Source organism: Alligator sinensis, unplaced genomic scaffold (genome assembly GCF_000455745.1).
Source record: "Alligator sinensis unplaced genomic scaffold, ASM45574v1 scaffold555_1, whole genome shotgun sequence".
NCBI lineage: Eukaryota > Metazoa > Chordata > Crocodylia > Alligatoridae > Alligator > Alligator sinensis.
This window is the reverse complement of record NW_005843016.1, coordinates 116,263-139,721: the sequence shown is the minus strand read 5'-3', so window position 1 is coordinate 139,721 and position 23,459 is coordinate 116,263. Positions and strand designations below refer to the sequence as shown.

The 23,459-nt window shown below is 43.2% G+C and overlaps 1 protein-coding gene across 3 annotated transcripts; it reads right to left on the bottom strand.

The window, feature by feature from the left end:
- Window positions 1-5,068: 5,068 nt before the first annotated feature.
- OSGEPL1 (O-sialoglycoprotein endopeptidase like 1) lies at window positions 5,069-23,269 on the bottom strand. 3 transcript variants are annotated; one of them, XM_025193112.1, is made up of 10 exons: window positions 22,776-23,268; window positions 22,516-22,617; window positions 22,332-22,417; window positions 20,623-20,873; window positions 16,355-16,742; window positions 12,608-12,812; window positions 12,373-12,521; window positions 8,000-8,130; window positions 7,753-7,824; window positions 5,070-6,160 (listed from the first exon to the last, which is right to left on the bottom strand). In XM_025193112.1, exons 3-10 carry the CDS (start codon window positions 22,344-22,346, stop codon window positions 6,082-6,084), a joined length of 1,290 nt encoding a protein of 429 aa, XP_025048897.1. In that variant the 5' UTR covers window positions 22,347-22,417; window positions 22,516-22,617; window positions 22,776-23,268; the 3' UTR covers window positions 5,070-6,081. The 3 variants fall into 3 exon arrangements, with proteins under 3 accessions (XP_025048898.1, XP_025048897.1, XP_006036829.1); XM_025193113.1 differs by lacking the exon at window positions 22,516-22,617 and having other exon boundaries at window positions 5,069-6,160; window positions 16,355-16,739; window positions 22,776-23,269; XM_006036767.2 differs by lacking the exon at window positions 22,516-22,617.
- Between the last annotated feature and the right edge of the window lie 190 nt (window positions 23,270-23,459).

The window sequence follows — 23,459 nt, the reverse complement described above, 5'->3', positions numbered from 1 at the left end:
TCTTCCCAGTCCTTGGGGCTCTCCTCATCCTCCCCACCCCAACCTCTGAGGCTCCTCCCTTGCCCCTTGGGACTTTCCCTCTGCCCCCTTCCACCTGCCCCTCAGGACTCCTCCCCTGTCCTTCCTGCCCCTTGGGTCTCCCCCTCTGCCCCTTCCCTCAGTGCCCCTCAGGGCTCCCCTGCCCCCCATGTCCCCAAGCTTATCTGCAGTGTTGGTGCTGACCTGGGAAACAGGCAGGGAAGGGGAACCTGTCTGCCTGGCCATTGCCACTGATCTCTGGCCCAGAGAGTGGGGGTGCCAGGTTCCTCTTCCCTGCTTGCTCCACTGGGATAGTGCGAGGACCTACAGGTGAGCTGGGAACTGCTGGGGCCCAGGTAGCAAGTGGGGATCTTGGATGCACCAGGTTGGGGTGGGGAGTGACAGTGCACGGTGCAGTGGTGGATGACAAGCTGCAGTGCAGCAGGTTCAGTCTGGGCTGGCAGGGGAGTGAAAAGCAAGTATGTGGTGGGTCCAATCTGGGGTCCGGTGGCACATCCCCACCCACCTGAATTCTGCCCACAGTCCTTCCTGCCCCCTCCCCATTGGCCCAGATTGGGATCACTGCACTGCCCCCCACCCACCCAGATTGAATCCACTATGCCATGCTGCCCCCCATCCCCAGCTGATCTGGATCGAACCCATTGTACCACCTGCCCCTCCCCACACCAGCCTGGACTGAGTCACACACCCCCAATCCACACTCACTGCACACTGGAAGCTTCCAGCTCACCTGCAGTTTCCAGCACTGTCCTGGCGGAGCAAGCAGGAAAGAGGAACCTGTCTGGCATTGGTGCCATTGCCACTCTCTGGGCTGGGCTCAGCCTGGAAAGCAGTAGTAGTCCAGTGACAGCGACAGTGGCTGGCACACAAGTTCCTCTTACTGCCCCAGGACAGTGCCGACAGTGCAGATAAGCACAATAGCTTGCAGACAGGTGATTGTTGCAAGACAAAAATCTTCCTAAATGAGCTTAAAAAAGTTGATTTGAAAATAAAAGTCAACAGTCTGTTTAAGCTGTATAGGTATAAGTATAGGTATAGGTATAATGAAGCATTTCTTCCACTCTCCAGAGTGACGCTTAGCTGAGACGGAGCTCTCAGAGATGATCATATATGAGAAAATGAATGACTAAACCTAGTTGTGATGAGCATAGCTTATTTTTATGTTTAGTATAAATAACACTATGATTCAGAAGAGTCCCAGTGTTATATTGCTGAATAAAGTATACTAGCCCCTGAAATACTGCCACTGCTACCCGGTAGTGTAGGATAGGGGTTCCCAACCTTTTTAGGCTAAGGACCGGCAAGCTGTGGACTGGAAGTGACCAGAGACCAGCAAACTGTAGACCAGCAGTGACTGGCATACTGTAGGCAAGTAGCTGATCCGCAGTATGCCGGTCACTTCCAATCCACAGTTTGCCAGTGTTACGAGATTTGCCCATCACTTTGGGGTGTGCTCATTTATTAGGGGTACATTTCTGAGGTCTCTAATTCTATCAATGTGCTGCTTGTGTTACTTGTGTTTCTATATGGACCTGTATCTCTCCCTTCTGCAAGTCCTCACCCCTAATGGAGCTATTTTGCAGGACTCAGTTTCAATGGGGCTGGGTTCCTCCAGCCACCAAATCAGTCAAATACATACACACACACACACACACACACACAGATTTAACATGATACGCCTGACCCGGCCAGGTTGATCAGCATGTACAGGTTGACACCCTCATACGCAAAGAATCAGTTCATCAGGGCAACAATAAAATGCAGTCAGACACAACCACACTGTTGTGGTGAACAGAATACCTCTGAACCAGGCTGGGTGTCCAGCTGACACCCTCATAGACCAGCATTCAGTTCATTAGGGCATGTCTGGGCCAAACGGGGTCAATCAGCATATACAAGCTGATCCCCTTATGTGCCTCAAACTCAGCACATCCCAATCTTTTACCCTAACTGTCCTTGTAGTGGTAGCCTCTTGATGAGCAGACCCCATAATATTTTGGGCTTTACAGGGATCTTTGGCTTAGGTAAAAGAAGCGCTGCTGCAGAGCAAGTGGAGAAGGGGAAGTAGAGAAGGAAAAATACACGCAGTTGCCACCAGTTTGACTATAAAAGTTATGTATTGCTAAGTATATGAAATTTATGATGGTACTAGTAGTAATAGCCATACAAGGAAAAATAAACAGAAACAATTACAATATTACTCTGTCTCAGTTGAGTATTTGAGGAAACCTAGCTCAAGCTTAACTAATAAAATTCAGGTGCAGAAAGCTATGCCTAGAGAGAAAAAGAGAAAGAGCGAGAGAGAGCATGCTGGGTTCTCACCATTCCAAGGCACTTGGGTGTTTTGTTGACAGGCAAAGTTCCTAGCATGATTTTTGAAGGTTAAACAGGCGAAAAAAAGAGACGATCTATTTATCCCAGCTTCTTGAGAACAACAGCAGATGGTGTCAGAGAGATTTCTCCCTCTTGAAGCACAGTTTGCTGCTTTGCAGCTTTCTTATACCCTTAGTCCAGCCTCTTCAAAGCATTCTTTTAATTGTGTAAATCAAGAGTCCCAACCCATAAATGACAGGGAAAATCCTGCTATTTAAAGAGTTTCAATTTACATGAATTACCTTTTTCAGTGACAAGAGGTTATCTGGTTTGGAATGTCTCAAGAAACTGATTAACAACCAGGAAAAACATATGGTTTTAAGGAGTAACCAGACACCTAGGACCTGGCTTGAAATTATTATGAATATAGAAGATAAACTGGGATACCACATTATTTCTTCTCAGATGGCCTAGCTATGCTTGCACTGTGAAGTCAGCATCAGTGTTTTGTATTTTACCTGTTGTGAATAAGCCTCAGCTTAGCATGACTTTTATATCTTACTATAGTCTTTTACTGATGCCTTGGTTTGGTCTGTTTTCTAAAACAGGACATCCCAAGGGCACATGGAACATACTTAAGAGGATTACTTGGCGTGTTCATAAACTTTATGCGGAGGACTTCCACCAGTCATCCTGGGAAAAATATGAGAGCATTTGTGGTCAGGGCTCCAATGGGCTGGACATAGTGATGAACCCTTAACCATCATTCAAATGTTGCCCATGCCAACTCTGACCTGGTCTCTTGCCTCAGCATTCCCTAACCTGGCAACTGAGTTTTAGTCAATCAAGTTTAAGTAGGCCTCCCGTACTGGGAGTGGGGAGTGTACGGCCTGAGATGCCTATTAAATTTTTCTTCTGCTTAGTTCTGGTGAGGTGAGGTGTGGCGGGGCAAAGAAAAAATCCTTTGTAAATCCAGCAAGCTGGGTGCCAGGGTTCCCTCAAGAACACAGAGCTGACAGGTAACACCAGTCCGTGGTTTGCCAGTCTGTGGTCACTTCTGGGCCCGACAGCCAGCCCTCCTGCAGACCGGCAGCCAACCTCTTGCAGTCCGGCACCAGGCCACAGCCTTGGGGTTGGGAACCCCTGGTGTAGGGCAAAAAGTAAAAGATGTTATATGCTGTTGAAAATGCAGGAGTTTAGTAGAATGTACTTGCTGGGCCTCAATTTAATTGTGGTACTAGAATTATTGCAACACTTGCAAAAGCTGCTTACTTTTCCTCTGATCAGTCACTGAGGCCCTGTCTATACTTTGGCTACGTGGAAGTGCACTTCCAGCTTCGTCGCTGGCTCAGTAATGGGCTGCTGGGGTACCCCCTGCCCTTGTCGGCGATCTGGTGCCCCCCCAGACTTGGGAAGCACCAGTTGCCCATGCATCTATATGTTACAGTTATGCCACAAGTAACGTGTTAATCATGGCATAAGTGGGAAGGGTACTACATGTGCACCTTACTGAAAGTGCCATAAAATGGTAAACAAGCCATAAAAATGTTTCATCTATGTAATTTGGTTTAAAGTCCCCAGCAAGGAAAAATCCTTCAGCTCCTTCTGCTGAGAGTTTCTTCCAGGTAGAGCATATCTAGGAAAAACAGCATTTCTTGACTCCATGATAAGACATGGATATATTAATATCTGTGGCCAAACTGTTCCTGATTACTAATGCATCTTGATAAGGAAGATACAAAAGACCTTGCTTTCCTTTTATGCCCAAGGCAGACAGGGCTATGGAACTAGCTTAATAAACTAACTGACTGCAGAGAAGAATAGTGCTACACATCCAAAGGGGCTTATTCAAAATAGCTCTGGAGCACAAGTGTTTCCCAAACCAACTCTGAAGCTGGGTGCCTCTACACTACCCATAGTGTGTTTGGGGTTAGATATTACAATCTGATAGTTTGAAACCTACTGAATTGTTAGCAATGTGGGTTTACCTATGGCTCTTATTCAAGTACTGACCAGACAAGATACTGCTTAGGTTTGAGATCTGAGGAGAATGCATCCTGAGAATGGGCAAAAAACCAACATGTTTATTACAAGATAAGATTTTGTAACAAATAAAGTTTTCAACATAGCTACATAAGCACTATAGGCAGTGAGCTTTCTTCTGGGAATTTTGCTGTCTACTAGCTACTCTTGGTCTCTGTCCTCGTATATGAGAGCCCTACAAATTGTTTTGAGCCATTTTCAAAGTTGTAGATCAATTGATGGATACCAGTCTCCAGCCACAGACACGTTTACAGCTTTAGTTGAGCAGGAAAGAGAGGCTGAGCTGAAGATTAGTTTCTATCCCTGGTCTATGCAACTGTAACATTGGAAAAATCTTTCTTCCTTATTCTGCCTTCCCAAAAATAAAGAGTATATCTTATTTGGGGTTCTGTGGTGTATGAGAAAATATGGTGATCATTCCAACTAGAGTTTTAACCCCAAAATAGAAAAACTCCATGAGACAAACTCATGGAAGAGTTTGGTATGGCTATTTTATCTGAAAGGTGCTCAGTTATGATGGCATACTCTCTGTTAGTTCATACATATGAACTTTCCTACTACTCCAGTCTCTTCGCTATTGGTATTGTTCCTGAGTTCATTTTGTTTGTACTATTATATATCCTAAGTGTGTTCATTAATGTTAGCCAGAGCCTCAGCTGGTTATGGAAAGTGTTTAATAAATAACTGCAATTCAGATAAAAATGTTAATAAATACTAGTTAAATCAGGAAGGAAATATAAATAATTTTGTGTTACACCAAGTATCAGAGATTCATATGAAACAGCAACATTTTACAGAATTTAAAAAAAACCCTCTGAATTGTTTTAAATATTTCACTTTGGATTTAAAAAAAAAAAACAGATCAACAAATACTATTAGAGTTATACCCTCAAATTAAAAGTCCATAGGTAGAATTTTCAAACTAGCCCAATGAAATTAAACACTCCACTTCTGGTAAAATTCAGCGGGTTTTATTTCTAATCTCCCTAAGATCTCTTAGAAAATCTTTGTCTAGATGTTTGCTTTCAATACAATACTAAAACACAATATTTGCATGTACAGTACAGTCGTGTCATATGCACATTTAACTTGCGCGAATTCAACTTTACACGGGGTGGGAGGGGGGCGGGGCTTCAGTTTACGGTGGCAGCGGGAGGTTTTGGCAGCATGGTGGTGGCCCAGTGGCACGCAGCCACCCCCCCGCAATGCTGCGCCGGCCACACAGCTCCAAGCACGGCTTCGCGGCGGTGGCAGGAGGTTTTGGAGGCAGAGGCAGTTGCTCTATGCGCGATTTTCGCCCTACGTGGTGACCTCGGAACCTAACCCCTGCGTAAGTTGCGACACGCCTGTATACCACATTTACAGAAATGAGGACAAATTCTAGAGAAGTTTTTCCCCCAAAAGCATTCATTTAAAATGTACTAAAGACTATATACTTCATCTTTTTCTTTCTTTTACCATTTTGTAAATTTTAATACTTAGAAATTTTGCTCACCATAGACAGTAACTTAAAATATCTCAGCGGTATCACAGGCTACCACATAGTGTATTTCAAAGGCAGACAATCCTTAACCAATTACAAACTGAATACAGGCAGTAAATGTAACACTGTTGAAAACATTGTTAATGAACATTTACAAGTTGCATTCATTTTACCAACTTTGGTGGGGGGTGGAAATCAAAGCATCAAAATGTTATATCTAGTTGTGGTATCCTGATGGCAGATTCTTCAACTTTGGCTGAAATATCAATTCCAAGTGGAGCTCTAGAGTATAACAAACATTATATTAATAATTATTTTTACAAACAGTATGTTCTATTTTCTGTAGTAAAGAAGGCCTTTAGAACTAGGTCCACAAAAGTATTTTCACTGCAGCCTTTAGGGGAGTTTATACATGTACTCCAGGAGCCAATGGGGAGGGGCACTCTAATCAGAGTGGCTCCAAGAGCTGTCCTAATTAAAGTGCCCAGAGCATCACATGCATCAGCATCCCCATGACGAAAAAATGGCGATGGAGGTGCTTTAGCTAGAGCTCCAACAAGCTTTAAAGTGCCCCTGTCACCACTTTTCAGCATAGGGACACCGATGCACATGATGCTGGAGTCTGCTGGAGTGTGGTAATTACCATACTCCAACAGACTCAAGTAATCAGCAGACTTGCTGTAATTACAGTGCATTGGACCAGCCTCGCTACATGTGTATAGGTGTCCTTGGTGCCTAGCTGTCTAATACAATCTATGGCCCCTAGTTACGCATCTAGGTTCCCTCTATAATGGATGAGGAGAGTTAGATTCCAAAAAATGGGATGCACAAATTCCACCACACTGACAGGAAGCTGGCTAAGCTTGCCAATAGAAAAGGCTGAGAGGAGAGATGTCATAAACCCTGGCCCTCTCAGTGGCTTATGCGCCTTTTCTGGGCTGCAGCACTTCTGATTAGCATTCACAACCCTGAACTCTCTCCTGAAGATAAACATTTGTGCCAACCTTTCTAACACAATCAGAGGTAGAACACTGATGGTATTTCCCCCTTTTTTCCAAAAGTTCAGTAATTAGAGCATGTCCGTGGGATATGGAACACCTAGATTCAATCCTGTCCTCTGTCCGAGGAGATCTGAACCTGCATCTCCCATCATTTAGAGCCGTTACACGTTGCGTATCAAGCTCAACATGCAAGTGTCTTTGCCTCAATACAACAAGAAGTGTCTTTGCACTTTGAGTGTATATGTTGATCAGTGGTAATACTAGTTTGAGTTTGGAGCAGTTTATACATTCAGCCTTGAGGGCTGAAAGGTAAGAATCCTCCACCCTCCCCTCCCATTCTGGGTCCCCGCCACCCCTCACCCCTGGGGCTCCCCTCTGCCCCTCAGGGGTTCTCCCCTGCAAACCCCCTGCTGCAGGGCTCCTACCTGCTACTGGGGGGTTACCCATGCTCCCCCCCAACACCAGGGCTCCCCTCTGCCCTCCCCGCACACTTTTGGCTGCCAGCACTGTCCTGGGGGAGCAAGCAGGGAAAGGGGAATCCCCCCTATCCCACCTCTGCTACACTCTGCTAGCCTGCTGCTCTTCTCCAGGCTGAGCCTAGCCCAGAAAGCAGTGGTAGTGGCAAGAGCTGGGCAGTGGGGTTCCCCTTCCCTGCCTGCTCCCCTGGCACAATGCCTGCAACTGAAAGTAAGGGAGAGGGGGCAAGCAGGGAGCTGGAGTGCTGGGGAGAGCAGACCCATTCTAGGGGGGGCAGGTACAAATGTCTGCAAAGTACTAGAGGCACTTTTATTGTCATGTTGCCACATCAAGTAATGTAAAATTAAGGGCAATATGAAGAAGTGGAATAATAGATTAGTAGGAATTGTCACTTACTTTCCTTCATAGCGGAAGCTCTCTATGTTGTGTAAAACACCCAATCCTGCATGTAGCCTTTCAACACCATTCCTAAAAAGAGAATATTCATGTAAAAGGCACAAAGTTTTTCAAGTGCTGTTTGTCTGTCTGTGACACACATGTGGTTTAATCACAATAATAAGTTCTTTTACTTGATGTTTTAAATTGATGTTGATTGTAGTTTTATAAAACACTTAAAAACATACAGAAAACAGTCCTTGCTTACCATGCAATCATAACACCATTGTCAGTGCAAAGTCTGGGAGGAGGGCACAACAAAGCAAAATCAGTTGCATCTGTTACACTTTGCAGAGCTCTTCGGATATACTGGTTACTTGCAACTCCTCCTGACACAACCTGACACCAGTTTGGACAGAGAAAAAAACAAGTCACACTAAGACTAAACAAATTAGGGATCACTTATATGGTTAAAGAAAAAACCTGATGATAGTACTATTAGAGATAAGTTTTGGAAACTAAAACCTATTACAAGAGAAATTTGCATAAGTAGTCTAAAGAAAAAATTACCAAAGAAATTAGCAAAGAAATATGACAATTGACAAATTAAAGCACAGTATAAATAGGTCAGTTGTCAAATATATTGGGGATGACTGCGTGGAATTTGATGGTCTGTGGTCAGAGTAGATCATCATCTCAGCCTCTTTTGACTTTAAAAATCTATGAAGCTATTATTCTCCTTTATTAAGTCAGAACAAAAGCAATAGGCTAAGTTGCTGAAGTGCAAATGTAACCTAACAATTAAACAAATTGCCAGTTGTTAACATTGTAACCAAGCTACTGGTTATAAAATGCTAATCAATGAAAAACATGGAATCACTATTGACTATATCAGAAGTTAGATTTAATATTCATCTATGAGAGCTGTTTTGCGAATAGATTAGATCAGCATTTCTCAACCTGTGGGTCGCAAGAATATTTCAAAGGGTTGCAAGCAAGCGTCAGAAAAATGCACGAAAGCATGGGTTTCCCCTTACAGGCTGGCAGTGTTCCAGCTTGCAAGCAGCTGCTTGAGGCATGGCCAGCACGCAGACAGGCAGGGTCATGGAAGCAGCCCCAGCAGCTGGATGAAGGTAAGCATATGGGGAGTGGGGGTTAGAGGGCCAGGGCTTGGGGACTGTCAGGGTGGGGCAGGGCAGTGTGTGCATGCGTGGAGGGGATGGGTGTGGAGGGGGGGCCGTGTTTGTACCCTGCTGGCACTGGGAAAAGGTGGCCTGGGGGCTGGGTGCCAAGGCTGCAGCAGGGCAGGGGGGTGGGGCACTATGGGTCAGGGACCAGCAGGGCCAGGGGGTGTGGGCTGGGAAAAGCAAATGGGTCCCAGTATGAAAAAGGTTGAGAACCACTGGATTAGATGACACCCCACTACCCCATCCAATAATAACTACACTTTACTATTTGCATTAGGTGGTCCACAAAACTCTCAGTCAGGATGGTGCTCCATTGTGTTGGGAATTTATTAAAATGCTTTCCACTTCTTGTAAAAAATAATTTTAAATGTTAGCTGTTAAAAATTACTTTCTTGCTGTATTATGAGGCAAAGACACTTTTTAGAAAATAAGTAGCGTTCACATAACTCTAGCACCACAGACAAAAAGTCACTTTACAAGCTTCCCCTTTTAATCATATACATCATTGCAAACTGCTTTCTGGTGCTACTATTTACTTATTGTTTTTAAAAAAAGTGATGGAAACTATTGGATCTTGCGTATAATAATTTTTATGCTTACTTTTAAAAAGTTCACTTCCAACTAAATACCTAAAACCCAGGAATAGTAAATAGAACCTTAGGGGCTATTACAGCTAGGATTTTCTGCAGTTCGAAATGCTTCAAGTTTGAAATTTTAAAGAAAAAAATAGCAAAAAATGTGCAAAAAAATTCCTTTAAAAGATTTCTATCTTCCAGTCAGCATGATTTAATATATTAAGAGCAGCCCAGTTAAATTGAATAGTAAGAGGATATGAACCCAGTTAAAATTATAGAAGTTAAGTCATAAACTGGAATATTATCACACGTTCACAAAATCTTTAAAACATTTTATGTATTTCATGAAGCTGTTAAAATAGCACATCACAGAGGCATCAGCAGTGTGATAATTAGAATACTTGTGTTTTACATTATTTAGGACCAGGATGGGAAGATTTTTAAATCTAAATTAAACATTAAACAGTGACAATGTATAATCTGCAGCCATACCACCTTAGTTCACTACACTTTGTTAAATTAATGAAATATTACTGAGTTGGAATTAAGTCAAAACTGGGATGGCAAAACTAAATGAAAAAGCAAGGTACTTCAGAAAATAATGGCAGTAATTCAGTATGCGTTGACTCTTCCCTCAATACAATGCAAAAATGTTCTTCTCGCAATTTCGGCTGGGTTTATAATTCACTTTCTTCCTAAACTATTGTGTAGTTTTACTGTGCTGAGATACTACTAGGTTGCTGCAGGCAACATTTTTTGGATGAACTATAAAACCATGATCCAAACAGTTTTTTTTTTGTTATTTGCAGTTGAATGGTAATTTACACAACTGGGTATTAATCCTGGAGTCCTGTTCAAATGTAAACATTGTTAATTGCTCATTTTAAATGAGTGATGTATTTTCCCTGAGGTGGCTGTGTTTCAGTGGAGTTGATTAGGAACAGGCACTGCATTTGCCTGTAGAAAACCTGTGCCTGTGTTTGTCCCAGAACAGAAATACCCAACAATTGGTATGTGTAGGCCTCAATGGAGTAATGAATAAAATAAGCACTGATCAATGCATATGCAACTCATATAAAGGCTTTGCTAAGAGTTAATCAAAGTCAAACGCTGACCTCACACCACTAGTTCCCTGTGAAAGTAAGCTTGACAGTTCGGACACACTTTGTGATATCCTCAGTCCCTAGGATAAACTGTTTGTACTTCTTATCCTGTGAACCTTTTTAGGATTTAACCCGGGACAATGGCCATACACATTTGGAAAACTGCACTGTCTCAGAATAAAATAGTTTATTCTGGGACAAATGTGACATCTGTTTGTTGTCTCTATAGTTTACATATCAGTCTGACAGTTTCACTCACTCAAATATTTAAGTTCTAGCTAGAACCCACCTCCTAATATAGCTAAATATATTGAAAAATTATATAAATACAGTGGAACCTGAATCATTCCTATTTTTCACACCCAGTTTGCTTTGAAGGCTGCCAAATTCAGAATAAGCCACTCAGATATATGCTGTGGCTTTACTGCAAAGGACACAGCTTCCTCCATCAGCTGCAGCTCACCAACAGTCCTGCAAAGCTGATAAAAGAAGCCATATCCTTTGAAATAAAAGCTGAAGTAAAAAGCTGGAACACCATAGCAGCCCCATGCAGTTGTTTTGTTGCAATTCTATATACCCCCAGCAAACCCTCAGCTGGGTTAGGAACCTAACCCTGCAAAATATCTAGGTTCTACTGTATAAATGATGAAGAACAAAAGTTAAGATTTGGAAACAATCCTAAAACTACTTTCCTTAACAATACAAAGCTGCACAATTCTCTAGAAAGCTGCATGACCTATTTATTTCAGTGACTGCTTGTTCAACTGAGGATGCAGACACATAACCTTACTGTGGTTACCCACTCTAGCAAAGTTATCCTTCAGCACATGGAGAGTAACTACACATCAGTGTAAGTTACACCACTATATGCTAGCCACTCTGCTCTTAGCATCTGACATAGTATGTTGATGCCCATGAAAGTGCATGCCTCTCTGAACAAGTTAGTCCCTAGCCAAATGCCCTTTCCTCTACCTGACTTCTGATTAACATGGCTAACCTGTCTGCTCATGGAAGGCACCATGCTCAACTGAACAAAATGGACTTTAGTCAACCTACACAAGAAACTTGCTCAGGTATGCTCAGAAGGAGATTTTATAGCACCTGACAAAGTAAGTTGTTCCTTATGAAAGCTTGCCTCACTGAACCAATAAGTCTCCAGGTGCCACCCTGTCCTACCTTCTACCTTGGTATACAGATTGTGAGAGCCTGCTCCTTTAATCAATTCCATTTCTGGGTAGTTTGCTCAATAAGAATCATCTCCCCATTACCCAATGGCCAGGTGCTGCAGGCAACACACTTAAGAGAGCTGTCATTTGTCGGTCTCCTACTACAAAATAAATTCTGGAATACAGGAGACACTCGCCATTCACAGGGGATATGTTCTCGTATCCCCCAGGAATGGTAAAATCCGTGAATAAGGCACTGCATTCATGAACGGCTGTGCTGGCAGTGACGGGAGTGCGGCGGCAAGCGCAGAGCTCCTGAGGAGCTCCTTTAACAGTATTAAGATACACAGGTTCGACATTTGCAAATATTTGAAACCGGGAATGCTGAACCCGCGAATAGCGAGGGTGTCCTGTATATTACTGTGCAGTAATTGTACTGTGTGTCTTTATCCTAAATATGCAATATGCATTTATTTTAATGTGGGACCAGTATCGGTACCTCTGGATATGTTAAGGAGGGTGCTGTGACATTATTTTCACAGACTTACATTTATACAAATACACAGCAGAACATAACGTTGACAAACGGAGTAAGATTATACATGCTTACCAAAGTCGCATTTGTTGGTGATAAGACACCACTTTTTATGCAGAACAGAATGGCTCGGTGTGTTCGTATGGCAATATGAAGGGCAACTGCATGCTGTACTGCAGCAGCAATGTCTGCAACACTTGATAGGAGCTGTCCCTCTTGAAGACCTGTAAAAATTATGACCACATGGATTTTCCCAAGTGTAACTGATCCTCAGGTGCGTTATCTATACAGGTTTTATTTGGAAAGGTACCTTCTTCCATCTCTTTTTGCATAATCAGTTTTGTGACATTGGTTTGAAGTCCAGAAAAAGAAAAATTGCAGTTGACGTGACGTTGCATGAGATGTTTGAGGTTATAATCCGGCCGGTTTCCCTTTTGAGCTAAATACTCTATAGCTTTCCCACCAGTTATGCTGCAGCAGTCTGGGTGCTTTGTTAGAGACAGTCTTCTTGCTACCTAAAAAGAAAAGATATGTGGAAGAATGTACTGATACTATACAACAGTCTCAAAATGAAAAGATGGAGAGAAAATCAAAGTAACAAATATCCCCAGTGAAACTACCCTACTTTATTCTGTAAGATGCAATTATGAATCAGGTGGAATGAGGAAAAACTAATGATAGATGTTGACACTGAGAGGACAGATTGCAAACTCTACAAGAAATGAGAGGAATCCAAATCTTGTAGTGTTGAAAATGGACTCCTGAAGGTAACTTACACTTCCTCTACCCCCCACCCCCAACAGAAATAGAAAACTTAAGATTTTTCTTAACTGGTTTTAAAATAGTTTTAAAAATTTGTTTTGGCTGAAAAAAAATATCTGCAAATATGTTGTAGGGCCTGAGAATATGAAACTGAAACCGGTAGTCTACTTTTACTGTCCAGAGTAAATGACCAATACATACAACTTAATGGTGTAAAACAAACTGGTCTTTTTAGAAACTTTCTTAGTTGAAATTAATAACACAAGTAAGTATATATAAAACAAATATATGACATTTAAATACTCACTTCTAAATATTCTTGTATTATTCCGACTCATTTGTATTGCATACTGAAGATAGGCTGACCAACCAGGTTATAATTACTAATCACAGAATTATATCATTAAAACTATATCATAGAAAACAAGGGTTGGAAGGGACCTCAGGAAGTCATAGAGTCCAACCTCCCCCCTCAACCCCTCAAAGCAGGGCCATCCCCAACTAAATCATCCCAGCCAGGGCTTTGTTGAGCTGGGCCTTAAAACCCTCCAAGGATGGTGATTCCACCACCTCTCTAGGTAACCTGTTCCAGTGCTTCCCCACCCTCCTAGTGAGAAAGATTGTCCTAATATACAACCTTTATTTCCCTTGCAGCAACTTAAGACCATTGGTCCTTGCTGTCATCTGCCACCACTGATAACAGTCCAGCTCCATCCTCTTTGGAACCCCCCTTCAGGGAGTTGAAGGCTGCTATCAAATCTTCACCTCAGTCTTCTCTTCTGCAGACTAAATAAGCTTAGTTCCCTCAACTTCTCCTCAGAAGTCATGTGCCGGTCCCGGTCCCGCCGCCCTCTGCTGGAGTCTGCAACTTGTCCACATTCTTTGGTTGGGTGGGGGGCACCTGGCCCCTAAAATCCATATTCAAATTTGACAGAGAAAAGTTCAGTTTATATTGTATTATTTTTCTTACAGACCTTTCCCTCACAGACATATTGACTAACCTGTTCCAGCCTATGCAGTCACAATCAGATCCCTCCTTTAATAATGCCTATTTTATAAGCAAGTAATAGTTAAATAAATTACAATAAAATAATTTTATTGGAGGGTAGGGAACAACTACAGGCAGACCTGGACAGGTTGGACAAATGGGCAGAAAACAACAGAATGCAATTTAACAAGGAGTGTAACACGAGGGCGTCCTCAGATCGCCATGCTCTCCCCTGACGCCTCCTTTACCGTGCCAAGCTGCCTACAGGGCACCCTCTATTCTCACCCGCCACGTCTTTGCTGTTATATATATATGTTATAGGGAAGCTGCCTTTTCGTTCTCTTGGACACGGTACTCCTGTTCTACACTGGTCCCGTTTCTGGAATGAGCATTCCAGTACACCCCAGCCTTATGGGCTATGTGTGGCTCCAACCACCCCTGTACCATGCCCCAAGCCTCGCAGATGGAACGGACGATCTTTGATCTCTGGTCTCATACTATCCCTTGGCCTCTCCGCAGCCTGGTCTCTCAAGGGTGCCCCCTGGGCGTTCGGGCTCTTCGCAGGCCGGTCTCTCAACGGCACCCCGCTGGGCGTTTGGGCTCCGCAGCCTTATCGCGTACTGCACCTCACTGGGTGCTCAGGCTCTCCGCAGCCCTTTCTCATAACCATGCCTCCCTGGGCGTTCAGGTTCCACACAACCTTTCCTTGTTTTGCCTTACCGGGCACTTGGGGTCAGCACACTCCCGCTGCTGCGCTCTTTTTGGCGCTCGGGGTCGGCATGCTCCCAATACTGCCCTTTCGGACTTATGTCAGTCGTTGCCCCCTTCTCTGGGGCCTCTCACAGTGCTGCCCCTGCTCTGGGGCCACTCAACTGTTGCCTCCTTTCTGGGGCTGGGGTCCCCACACTACCGTGAGTCCCCTTATGAGGCCTCCTCCAACCCCTCATAGCCTCACTCAAACCTCCGGTTACAAACAGCAAACACAAAGCATAAGCCCCTAGGCTATAACATAAATCTCAGCCCTCTGGCTCCAAAATTCTTCCTGCCACACCAGGGGTGCTCCATCTCTCACCATCTCAAGCTGCTCGTGTATTCACGCCTCTTCTCTATACTCACTCCGGCAGCGCTCCTTCCCCCCCTGACAGCCAGCAGGGAACTGCCAGCCTGGTCCCAGCCCTGGGGTTTATATAGGAGCCAGGCCCTGTCCCTTCCAGTCAGCTGACCAGCCAGGTGTGGGGCACTAGCTCCCTCTGGTTACCCTAGCAACCGGCACCTGAGTATTTATTCCAACTCTACAAGTAGCAGGCACCTTAGTGTCCTGCTACAAGGAGAAATGCAAAGTGCTGCACCTAGGGAGGAAAAATGTCCAGCACACCTACTGCCTAGGAAATGACCTGCTCAGTAGCATGGAAGCAGAAAGGGATCTCAGAGTCCCAGTGGACTCCAAGATGAACATGAGTCCATCAGTGTGACAAAGTCATCAGCAAAGCTAACTGCACTTTATCGTGCATCAACAGATGCATGATGAACAGAACCAAGGAGGTGATACTTCCCCTCTATTGGGCACTAGTCAGACCGCAGTTGGAGTACTGCGTGCAGTTTTGGGCACCACACTTCAAGAGGGATGTGGATAACCTGGAGAGGGTCCAGAGAAGGGCCACTCGTATGGTTAAGGGCTTGCAGGCCAAGCCCTACAAGGAGAGACTAGGGCACCTGGACCTCTTCAGCCTCCGCAAGAGGAGGCTGAGAGGCAACCTTGGGGCTGCCTATAAATTCATCATGGGGGTGCAGAAGGGAATTGGAGAGGTTCTACTCACCAAGGCGCCCCCGGGGGTTACAAGAAATAATGGCCACAAGCTAGCAGAGAGCAGATTTAGACTGGACATTAGGAAGAACTTCTTCACAGTTGTCACCTGACCCCAGCGCTCTTTCCTGCCTATGCAGGGGGTCGGACTCGATGATCTATTGAGGTCCCATCTGAACCTAACATCTATGAATCTATGAATTTAAAGTAGCATCTGATGATCTTAACAAAAATGTGCTACTAATAATACAGAAATTAAGACTCATATTCACAGGTGACTAACCTTATCTTGTTACTAGAGTACACCATTTATTTTATTCAGAAAGAATAAGTTACTTTAAAACTTAAGGAAACTCTTACTCAAGACCATTCCAGAATCATCATTTCCTAAAGAAAATAGTTATACCTATGCTAAAATAGAAAACAGAGAAATTATGATGCAAATAATAGAACAATCACTACTATTTTGAATAAGACACTTGAGGGAATCCATATGGAATTACCTTGTCAAGCATGTCACCTGGTGCTATATCCAGTGACTGTCCAAGCAGAAGGAAATCTGAAACTCCTTGTACTACTGCCAGGATACAGTGACCTCCAGAGATTAAAAGAACTAAGAAAGGAAATTCCACTTGATTTGTCAGCCTAATTGTAAGTGCATGTGCCTCCATATGATGGATGGGGATGAAAGGCTTCTTATATTGTTTCACCAATCTTAAACTATATTCTAATCCCACTCCAAGGCTTAAAGGAAGTCCAGGCTTTACTGTAGTTGCAATTGCAGAGAGTTCATTTGGAGAGATTCCGCTGGTATCAAGTGCTTCTTTTACGATTTTTTCAATATTTTCTTTGTGAAGCTGTTGTGCCACTGGGGGAACTATTCCACCTCTTCTATTAAGCAAAGGAGAGTTATGACATGTCCATATATTGTGAAGGAATCATAGAACTGACAGAAAACATCTTTAAACTTTGCTAGAACTGACTGTTCCCTGTTGCTTTGTCTGCTCCTACTTATAATTACCCATAGTGAGGAGCTCCTTATTTGCACTGGGAGTCAAAAACATCCTGTTATTCTTTGGTTTATGTCCCATTTGAGTCTGGGCTATATCATGCCAATTAACAGGACTTAGTACTCCGAATCAACAACTCCTTTCTGTCAAATCAGTAACGCAACAGCTAATTACCATTTTCTAGTTTACGTTCTTCAGAATTTCTCCAAATTTGATAAATCAGGTTATATTTTAATAAGGCCAAAGAAACTGCTGCTGGATAGAACAAGGAGGAAGCTCTGTGAGTTCATGTTTCTATTTGTACCATTTGCTAACATCAGAGTAGGAAAAAAACACAGTCCACATTATGCAAATATAAAGCTTTATGTGTATGAAGTACTCATTTCATCAAGTGCTCTCTATCAGCCCCTCTACCTGTTACACTTAAGGCGTGATTATCCAGCTAATCACGCCTTAAGTTGTGACCTAGGTACACGTTCAACCAATGGTATAATCAAACGAGCAATAAGCTACAAAGTTATTCCACAAAAAATGAGCAATAAACTTTGTAGCTTGTTCTAATCACACCATTAATTGAACATGTAGCTAAGTGCTCCTCTGTGGTTGGGAGCCCCATCAGTCAAGGGACTCCCAACCAAGGCTTACAATGCTGGCAGTGTTCTCAGCTGTAGGCCTTGCAGCAGGGAGAATGCTGCTGCCCCTACAAGCCCTGTGAGTTGCAGGGCTCACAACAGTGCCAGCATCCCCTGTGTTGCCCCCGCTGCAAGCCAACGTGGGCTACGGGGCTTGCGGCAGGGAGAACACTGCTTCTGCTATGAGCTTCATGTCCTGCTGTGAGCTTGCAGCAGAGGCAGTGGGGAAAATGCTACCACCGCTGTGAGCCTCTTGAAGTGTGGAGCTTGCAGCAGTGGCAGTGTTCCCTTCACTGTCCCCACTGTGAGTCTTGCAGCTGACATGAGCTATGGGGCTCACAGAGAGAATGCTGCCACTGTTGTGAGCCTCCTGAGGTGCGGGGCTTGCAATGGTGGCAGTATTCTCTGCGCTACACCTGCTGCGAACCCTGCAGCCACTGTGGGCTCTAGGACTCACAGGAGGGGCAGTGCAGGGAATGCTGCTGCCACTGAGAGGCCCACACTTCGAGTGGCAGCTAGCATTCTCCCCACTGTATCTGCTGCGATCCAGGCAGCCCCGCTGCAAGCCCTGCAGCTGACAAGGCTCACAACGGGGGGCAGCGTTCCCGGCACTGCCTCGGTTGTGAGCCCTACAGCCCATGGCAGTTCAGGGAATACTGCTCCAACTCCAAGCTCTGCCGAGCCCCAAGAGCTGCAGGGCTCGTAACTGTGGGAGCTAGTGCAGGGGGAATTCAGAATCATGATTCCAGACTCCCACTGCACCAGTGATAAAATGCAATGAGATTTAATTCATGATCCCACAATCACATCTCCTGCCACGCACTTGTAGCATGGCAGAAGGTGCAACTGTGTAAATCAGGGGTGTAGGTTGTAGCCGTGTTGGTCTAAGGACATAGGCAGACAATGTTCTTTGGATGAATCTGATATCTTTTTTTAGATCAACTTAAATAGTTGGAAAAAAAATTTTTAGCAAGCTTTCAGGTTTAAAAACCATTCGAGGCTGAGGAAGCCTCTGCAGTTGGTGTGTTCTCTTCCTGGATGGAATGAGTAGCAAAGAAGCCAGAGGCTGGGCTGGTATGCATGCCACAGAGGCAGTCAGTTAAGATGTAAATAAAGGACCCTAACTGAGGAAATATCAGGTTTCGTCAAATCAATCCTAAAACCTCTTGTCACCCAAAAAGCAAGTTTTGTCCAAGGCACTACAGACTTTCTACAGAAACTTAAAAACATAGACCACCGTCCCAAGTTGTTCCAGCAACACCCTCCTAGCCACCATGGATGTTACCAGCTTCTATACCAACATCCCACACCAGGATGGCATCCAAGCCTGTCTTACATATCTACAGGAGCAGGATTACAACTTAGAGTATAGACCCAAAGATATTACTAACCTTATACACTTCATCCTCACACACAACAATTTCACTTTTAATAACCAATGCTTCCTCCAGACCATGGATACAGCTATGGGCACCAAAATGGCCCCACAGTATGCCAACCTTTTTATGAACCACCTGAAAGAAGAATTCCTCAAGGACTGAACCATCAAACCCTTGCTATACTTAAGATATAGCAATGACATCTTCTTAATTTGGGCTGAAAACCTGCAATCTCTGACTGAGTTCCATCAGAAATTCAACAAGTATCACCCCTCCATCTGACTATCTCTTGAATACTCCAGCACCAACATCTCCTTTTTAGACACGATGATCAGTATCCAGAATGGTAAAATATAGACCACTTTATACAAGAAACCCAAAGACCAACATACATATCTGCACAGAACCAGCAATCACCCTAAACACATCAAGAAAACTATGATATACAGCCAAGCCCTCAGATACCACTGGGATTGCCACCTCACTAATCTTAAAAAGGCTTTCACTCAACAATGACACTCCTCCAGAAAGACAGATCGCACCTTTGATAGAGCCACCCAGATACTACGTGATGAATTTCTGCACTACAGAAGAAAACCCCCCACGAATCACACACTGCTAGTTATGACATATCACCCCACCCTTGACCCCATACAGAAAATTCTCAAACCACTGCAACCCATACTAGAAGGAGACCCTATTCTTAAAGAGATCTTCCCAGAACCACCCATCCTAGCCTTCAAACAAGCACAGAACCTCACTAACCTCAATACCAGAAGTAAACTTCCTATGGCCCAGAACACATCAAATGGATCCAGACCGTGCCATGATAAGAAATGCAAAACCTGCCAACACATCTCCACCACCCCCACAACTACTACACCCCACAACAAAGCCATCAGCATTCCTGGATCTTGCAGCTGCACCTCTAGAAATGTAATATATCTCATCCAATGCACCAAATGCCCTGATGGAAGATATGTAGGAGAGACCAAACAACAACTGCACACCAGAATGAATGCACATCGGACATCTATCAAAGAAAAGAATACCCAATTACCTGTGGGGGCACATTTCCCATGAGAAAACCACTCTCTCTCCAATCTCTCAGTTCTAGTCCTCAAAGAGAACTTACAAAATACTTCTCAGAGACGAGCCTAAGAACTTCATTTCAACCTCCTGGATACAAAAAATCATGGACTAAATATAGACATTGGATTTATGACACTTTATAACCTGCCTGACATCTGACTCCCCAGGTACCTCTCCACTATTTACCTACTACATTCATCCCCCTTTTCTCTCCTCCTGCCCCCAGCCTCTCTCTCACCCACTGACTCCTCAATTTACATTTTCACTGACTGCCTATCTTGCATGCATACCAGCCCAGCCTCTGGCTTCTTTACCATTTGTTCCATCTAGGAAGAGCACACACCAACTGCAGAGTCTCCCTCAGCCTGATGAAGGGTTTTTAAATCCGAAAGCTTGCTAAAAGTTTTTTTTCCAACTATTTAAGTTGGTCTAATAAAAGATATTAGATTCACCCAAAGAACCTTGTCTGACTGTGTAAATCATGCATTAGATCCCACTTCACCTTTACCTGCACACGTAGGGGGGCCCTAACAGATATACATGGTAATTTAAGAAGAGACATCCTGCTTACAATACGATAAATACAAACAACAAAATCAGTAGTATTTAATCACAATTACACTTAAAAAACAATGCATGCATGGAAGTATTTACCTACTTCAAATGGACTTCAGTTTGAGAATGCAGAGCTTCTCCTAAAATGTTGCCACTATCATCCAGAACTGCAGCTCCTGTATCATCACAACTTGTTTCTATTCCCAGAACTAATTTACGAGCAGAATGGTTTGCACACTGAGAGAAAAAACTTCTTAAACACACAGCTTGACCATGTCTAACTGATTTTGAAATGCCTCCGATTATGCTGTCCATAGCTAAAATCTTCTGCACATAGGCATGTCTAAAAAGAAGCTGTACAGAAACCATCCTCAGATTTTAAATTCTGTAAAAGTCATTTATGCAAGCTAAGTCATATTAGCGACAAATATCTTTAAAAGCACTGGCCAAATTCATTCAGATTACTCATTTGATTATATTCATCCTTAAGTGAAATGACAATGTCCTAACAGCCAAACGAAATTCAGATATCAGTCATTCTTATTCTACCCTGGTACTTATACCAAACTGTGCCTAACAGATACCCAAATATCTTTCTTCACTTTAAGTAGAGGTTCTACCAGACATAACAGCAAGTTCTCATGATTCAATCTAGATCAGGGGTGCTCAACCCCCACCCCTCAGGGCCATGGATCCTAAGGAGGTTGGGCAGCGCAGAGCCCTGTGCCACCTCTGCCCAGCTAGGTTCAGGCCCTGGGGCCCCACGCCACCCCTGCCCAGCTGGGTGGAGCCAGCATGGGGCTCTGGAGCCCAGTCATTCAGACTGGCACTGTGTCATTCATCTGGCCATCAGAGCCAGACACGTGAGCATCGCTGATTTAATTCTCTTCCCACTGACCCAGGTTTTTCAGTACTTCCATTTATACATTATTTACAGTGATAGTGCAACTCCTTGGGTGACTCAAACTATCTTTATTCCTCCAAACCTCATTTATGATGGCACATTTCCATTTTTCTTACTCTTACTAATCCAGCCACCTAATCTATGTTTGCTTGAACTTTCCAAAGACATTTATTACTGAACTGAGAACAAACATGCCAAATTTCCCCCTTAACTATTTGTTCTGCTAACTCTAAAAACACCCCTTTGAAGAACTCATAACAGCCTGATCTAAGATATGAGGAAAAATACTTATATTTATTAAATTGTTCAAATGCTGCCCCTTCTTATTCTCTCTAAGCAAAACTGTGTACTCTGGGAGCTCTTTAAATAAACTGTCTAAAACAAGGATGCAAATTTAATTTCCATGTTTTAGTTGCATTACAGGGCAAACAATTTGCATGGTAGGTTACAGTAACTGTCTACCCAAATATATTCCTTTGTGTGTGAGCTGAAATCAAATCTCCTCTTCCTATATGTCTATACTAAGTTCACTTTTAAAAAAATAGTTTATTTTCCTCACTTGCTTTAAAAACAGCTTATTTCAAAGCTAGAAACTAATGTGTTTTTTCCCCCTTTGGCTTCTTCTTTGTGCATGCATATCCATTCCTCGGGGAAGCATTTTCAGAAATGCTTCTGTATTTTTCATTGCATGAAGAATTAAAATGACATAGGTCAAATTTTAGGTCAAACTAAAAGAGGAATGTAACCTTAGGCTTCTGAAAATCTTACCTTTAAAGCTTGGAAACTAACCTGAAAGTTATGTTTCACTCTTTTTTTACCATTACAAACTACTGGGTTTCTCGTGGATATCTTAAAAAAAAGGAAACACGCTTTCTTAACATTCAATGCATTTACAGAAGAGCTTTTACCTGCACCCAAAACATGTTTTACAATTGCTTCTGTTCACTAGCAGCAACTGCTAGCTATCCCATGTAGATAAATGTTTTGTACCCTCCTGAAAGAGAGAGAAAACAAAATGTAAACCTTTCAAAACTCTGCAGTGCATGAGAAAGACAAATTTGTGCCTGGTTACCTAAATTGTATGAGCAGTACCTTTATGGATTATATTCTTCTATTTTCCATTTTTTGCAAAGAAACAAATATGCCATAGTCATTTCCACTTCAGATATCTTTCAAGCTTTCAGAAAGGTAGTTCTCCAGACAAAGGAGGATTAAATCATATTGGTAAGGCAATTATAATAAGGTAAACACAGCTGAATATATGTGTTTGTGCTTTATTTAGAAGTCTCATCACAAACATCAATTAAATCATTTAAACTTGCCTAATCTATTAAAATATATTCACAAATTACCATGTAGATGGTGCAAGGCTCCTGCTTCAGATGCAGCACTAAGATGTTGCTTATGACACTTGTCTCCACTCTGCCCCTAAAGCAAAGTAAGCAAGATGAGATGGGTGTTCCCACATATTAAAATAATGATTATTGCATATCTTCGTGTGTAGATATCTGGTTGCCATCTTGGTTTAGCAATACGAAACTTGAAAGACAGCTCAAATGACTTGGCCAACATCACAGGACTTGTGACAAAACCAGGGACAGCACCCAGATTTATCCAGGCAAAATGCCACGCAGTGGTTCTCAACCTTTTTACACTGAAGTCCCTTTTGGAAAATGCCAGCTCTTAGTTTTCACTTGTTTTTTGCCTATGGAAAAATTACAGAGCAGCTCTTTTGCTGCAAAGAACTCAGACAGAGCAGAGCGTTTCTCACTCTGGACTCCTAGATGAAGTCTCTGGTTTATTTCGTAAATCCCGCGTGGGTGCTTGCATGCCTACTGCGCAGTAGGGGTGTATGAAGTGGGCCCTATTCGATTGGAATTCAGCCCAAATCAGGGACAGGGATTCGATTAGTTGATTCGGATTGCTGTCCCTGATTTGATTCAGCCAAATCTGAAGATGCGGTGCCCATTTGGAGAATCAGCGATTTGGACACAAACACAGCTTTAAAAGTTTTTTCTAAATACCTTGAAGTAGCA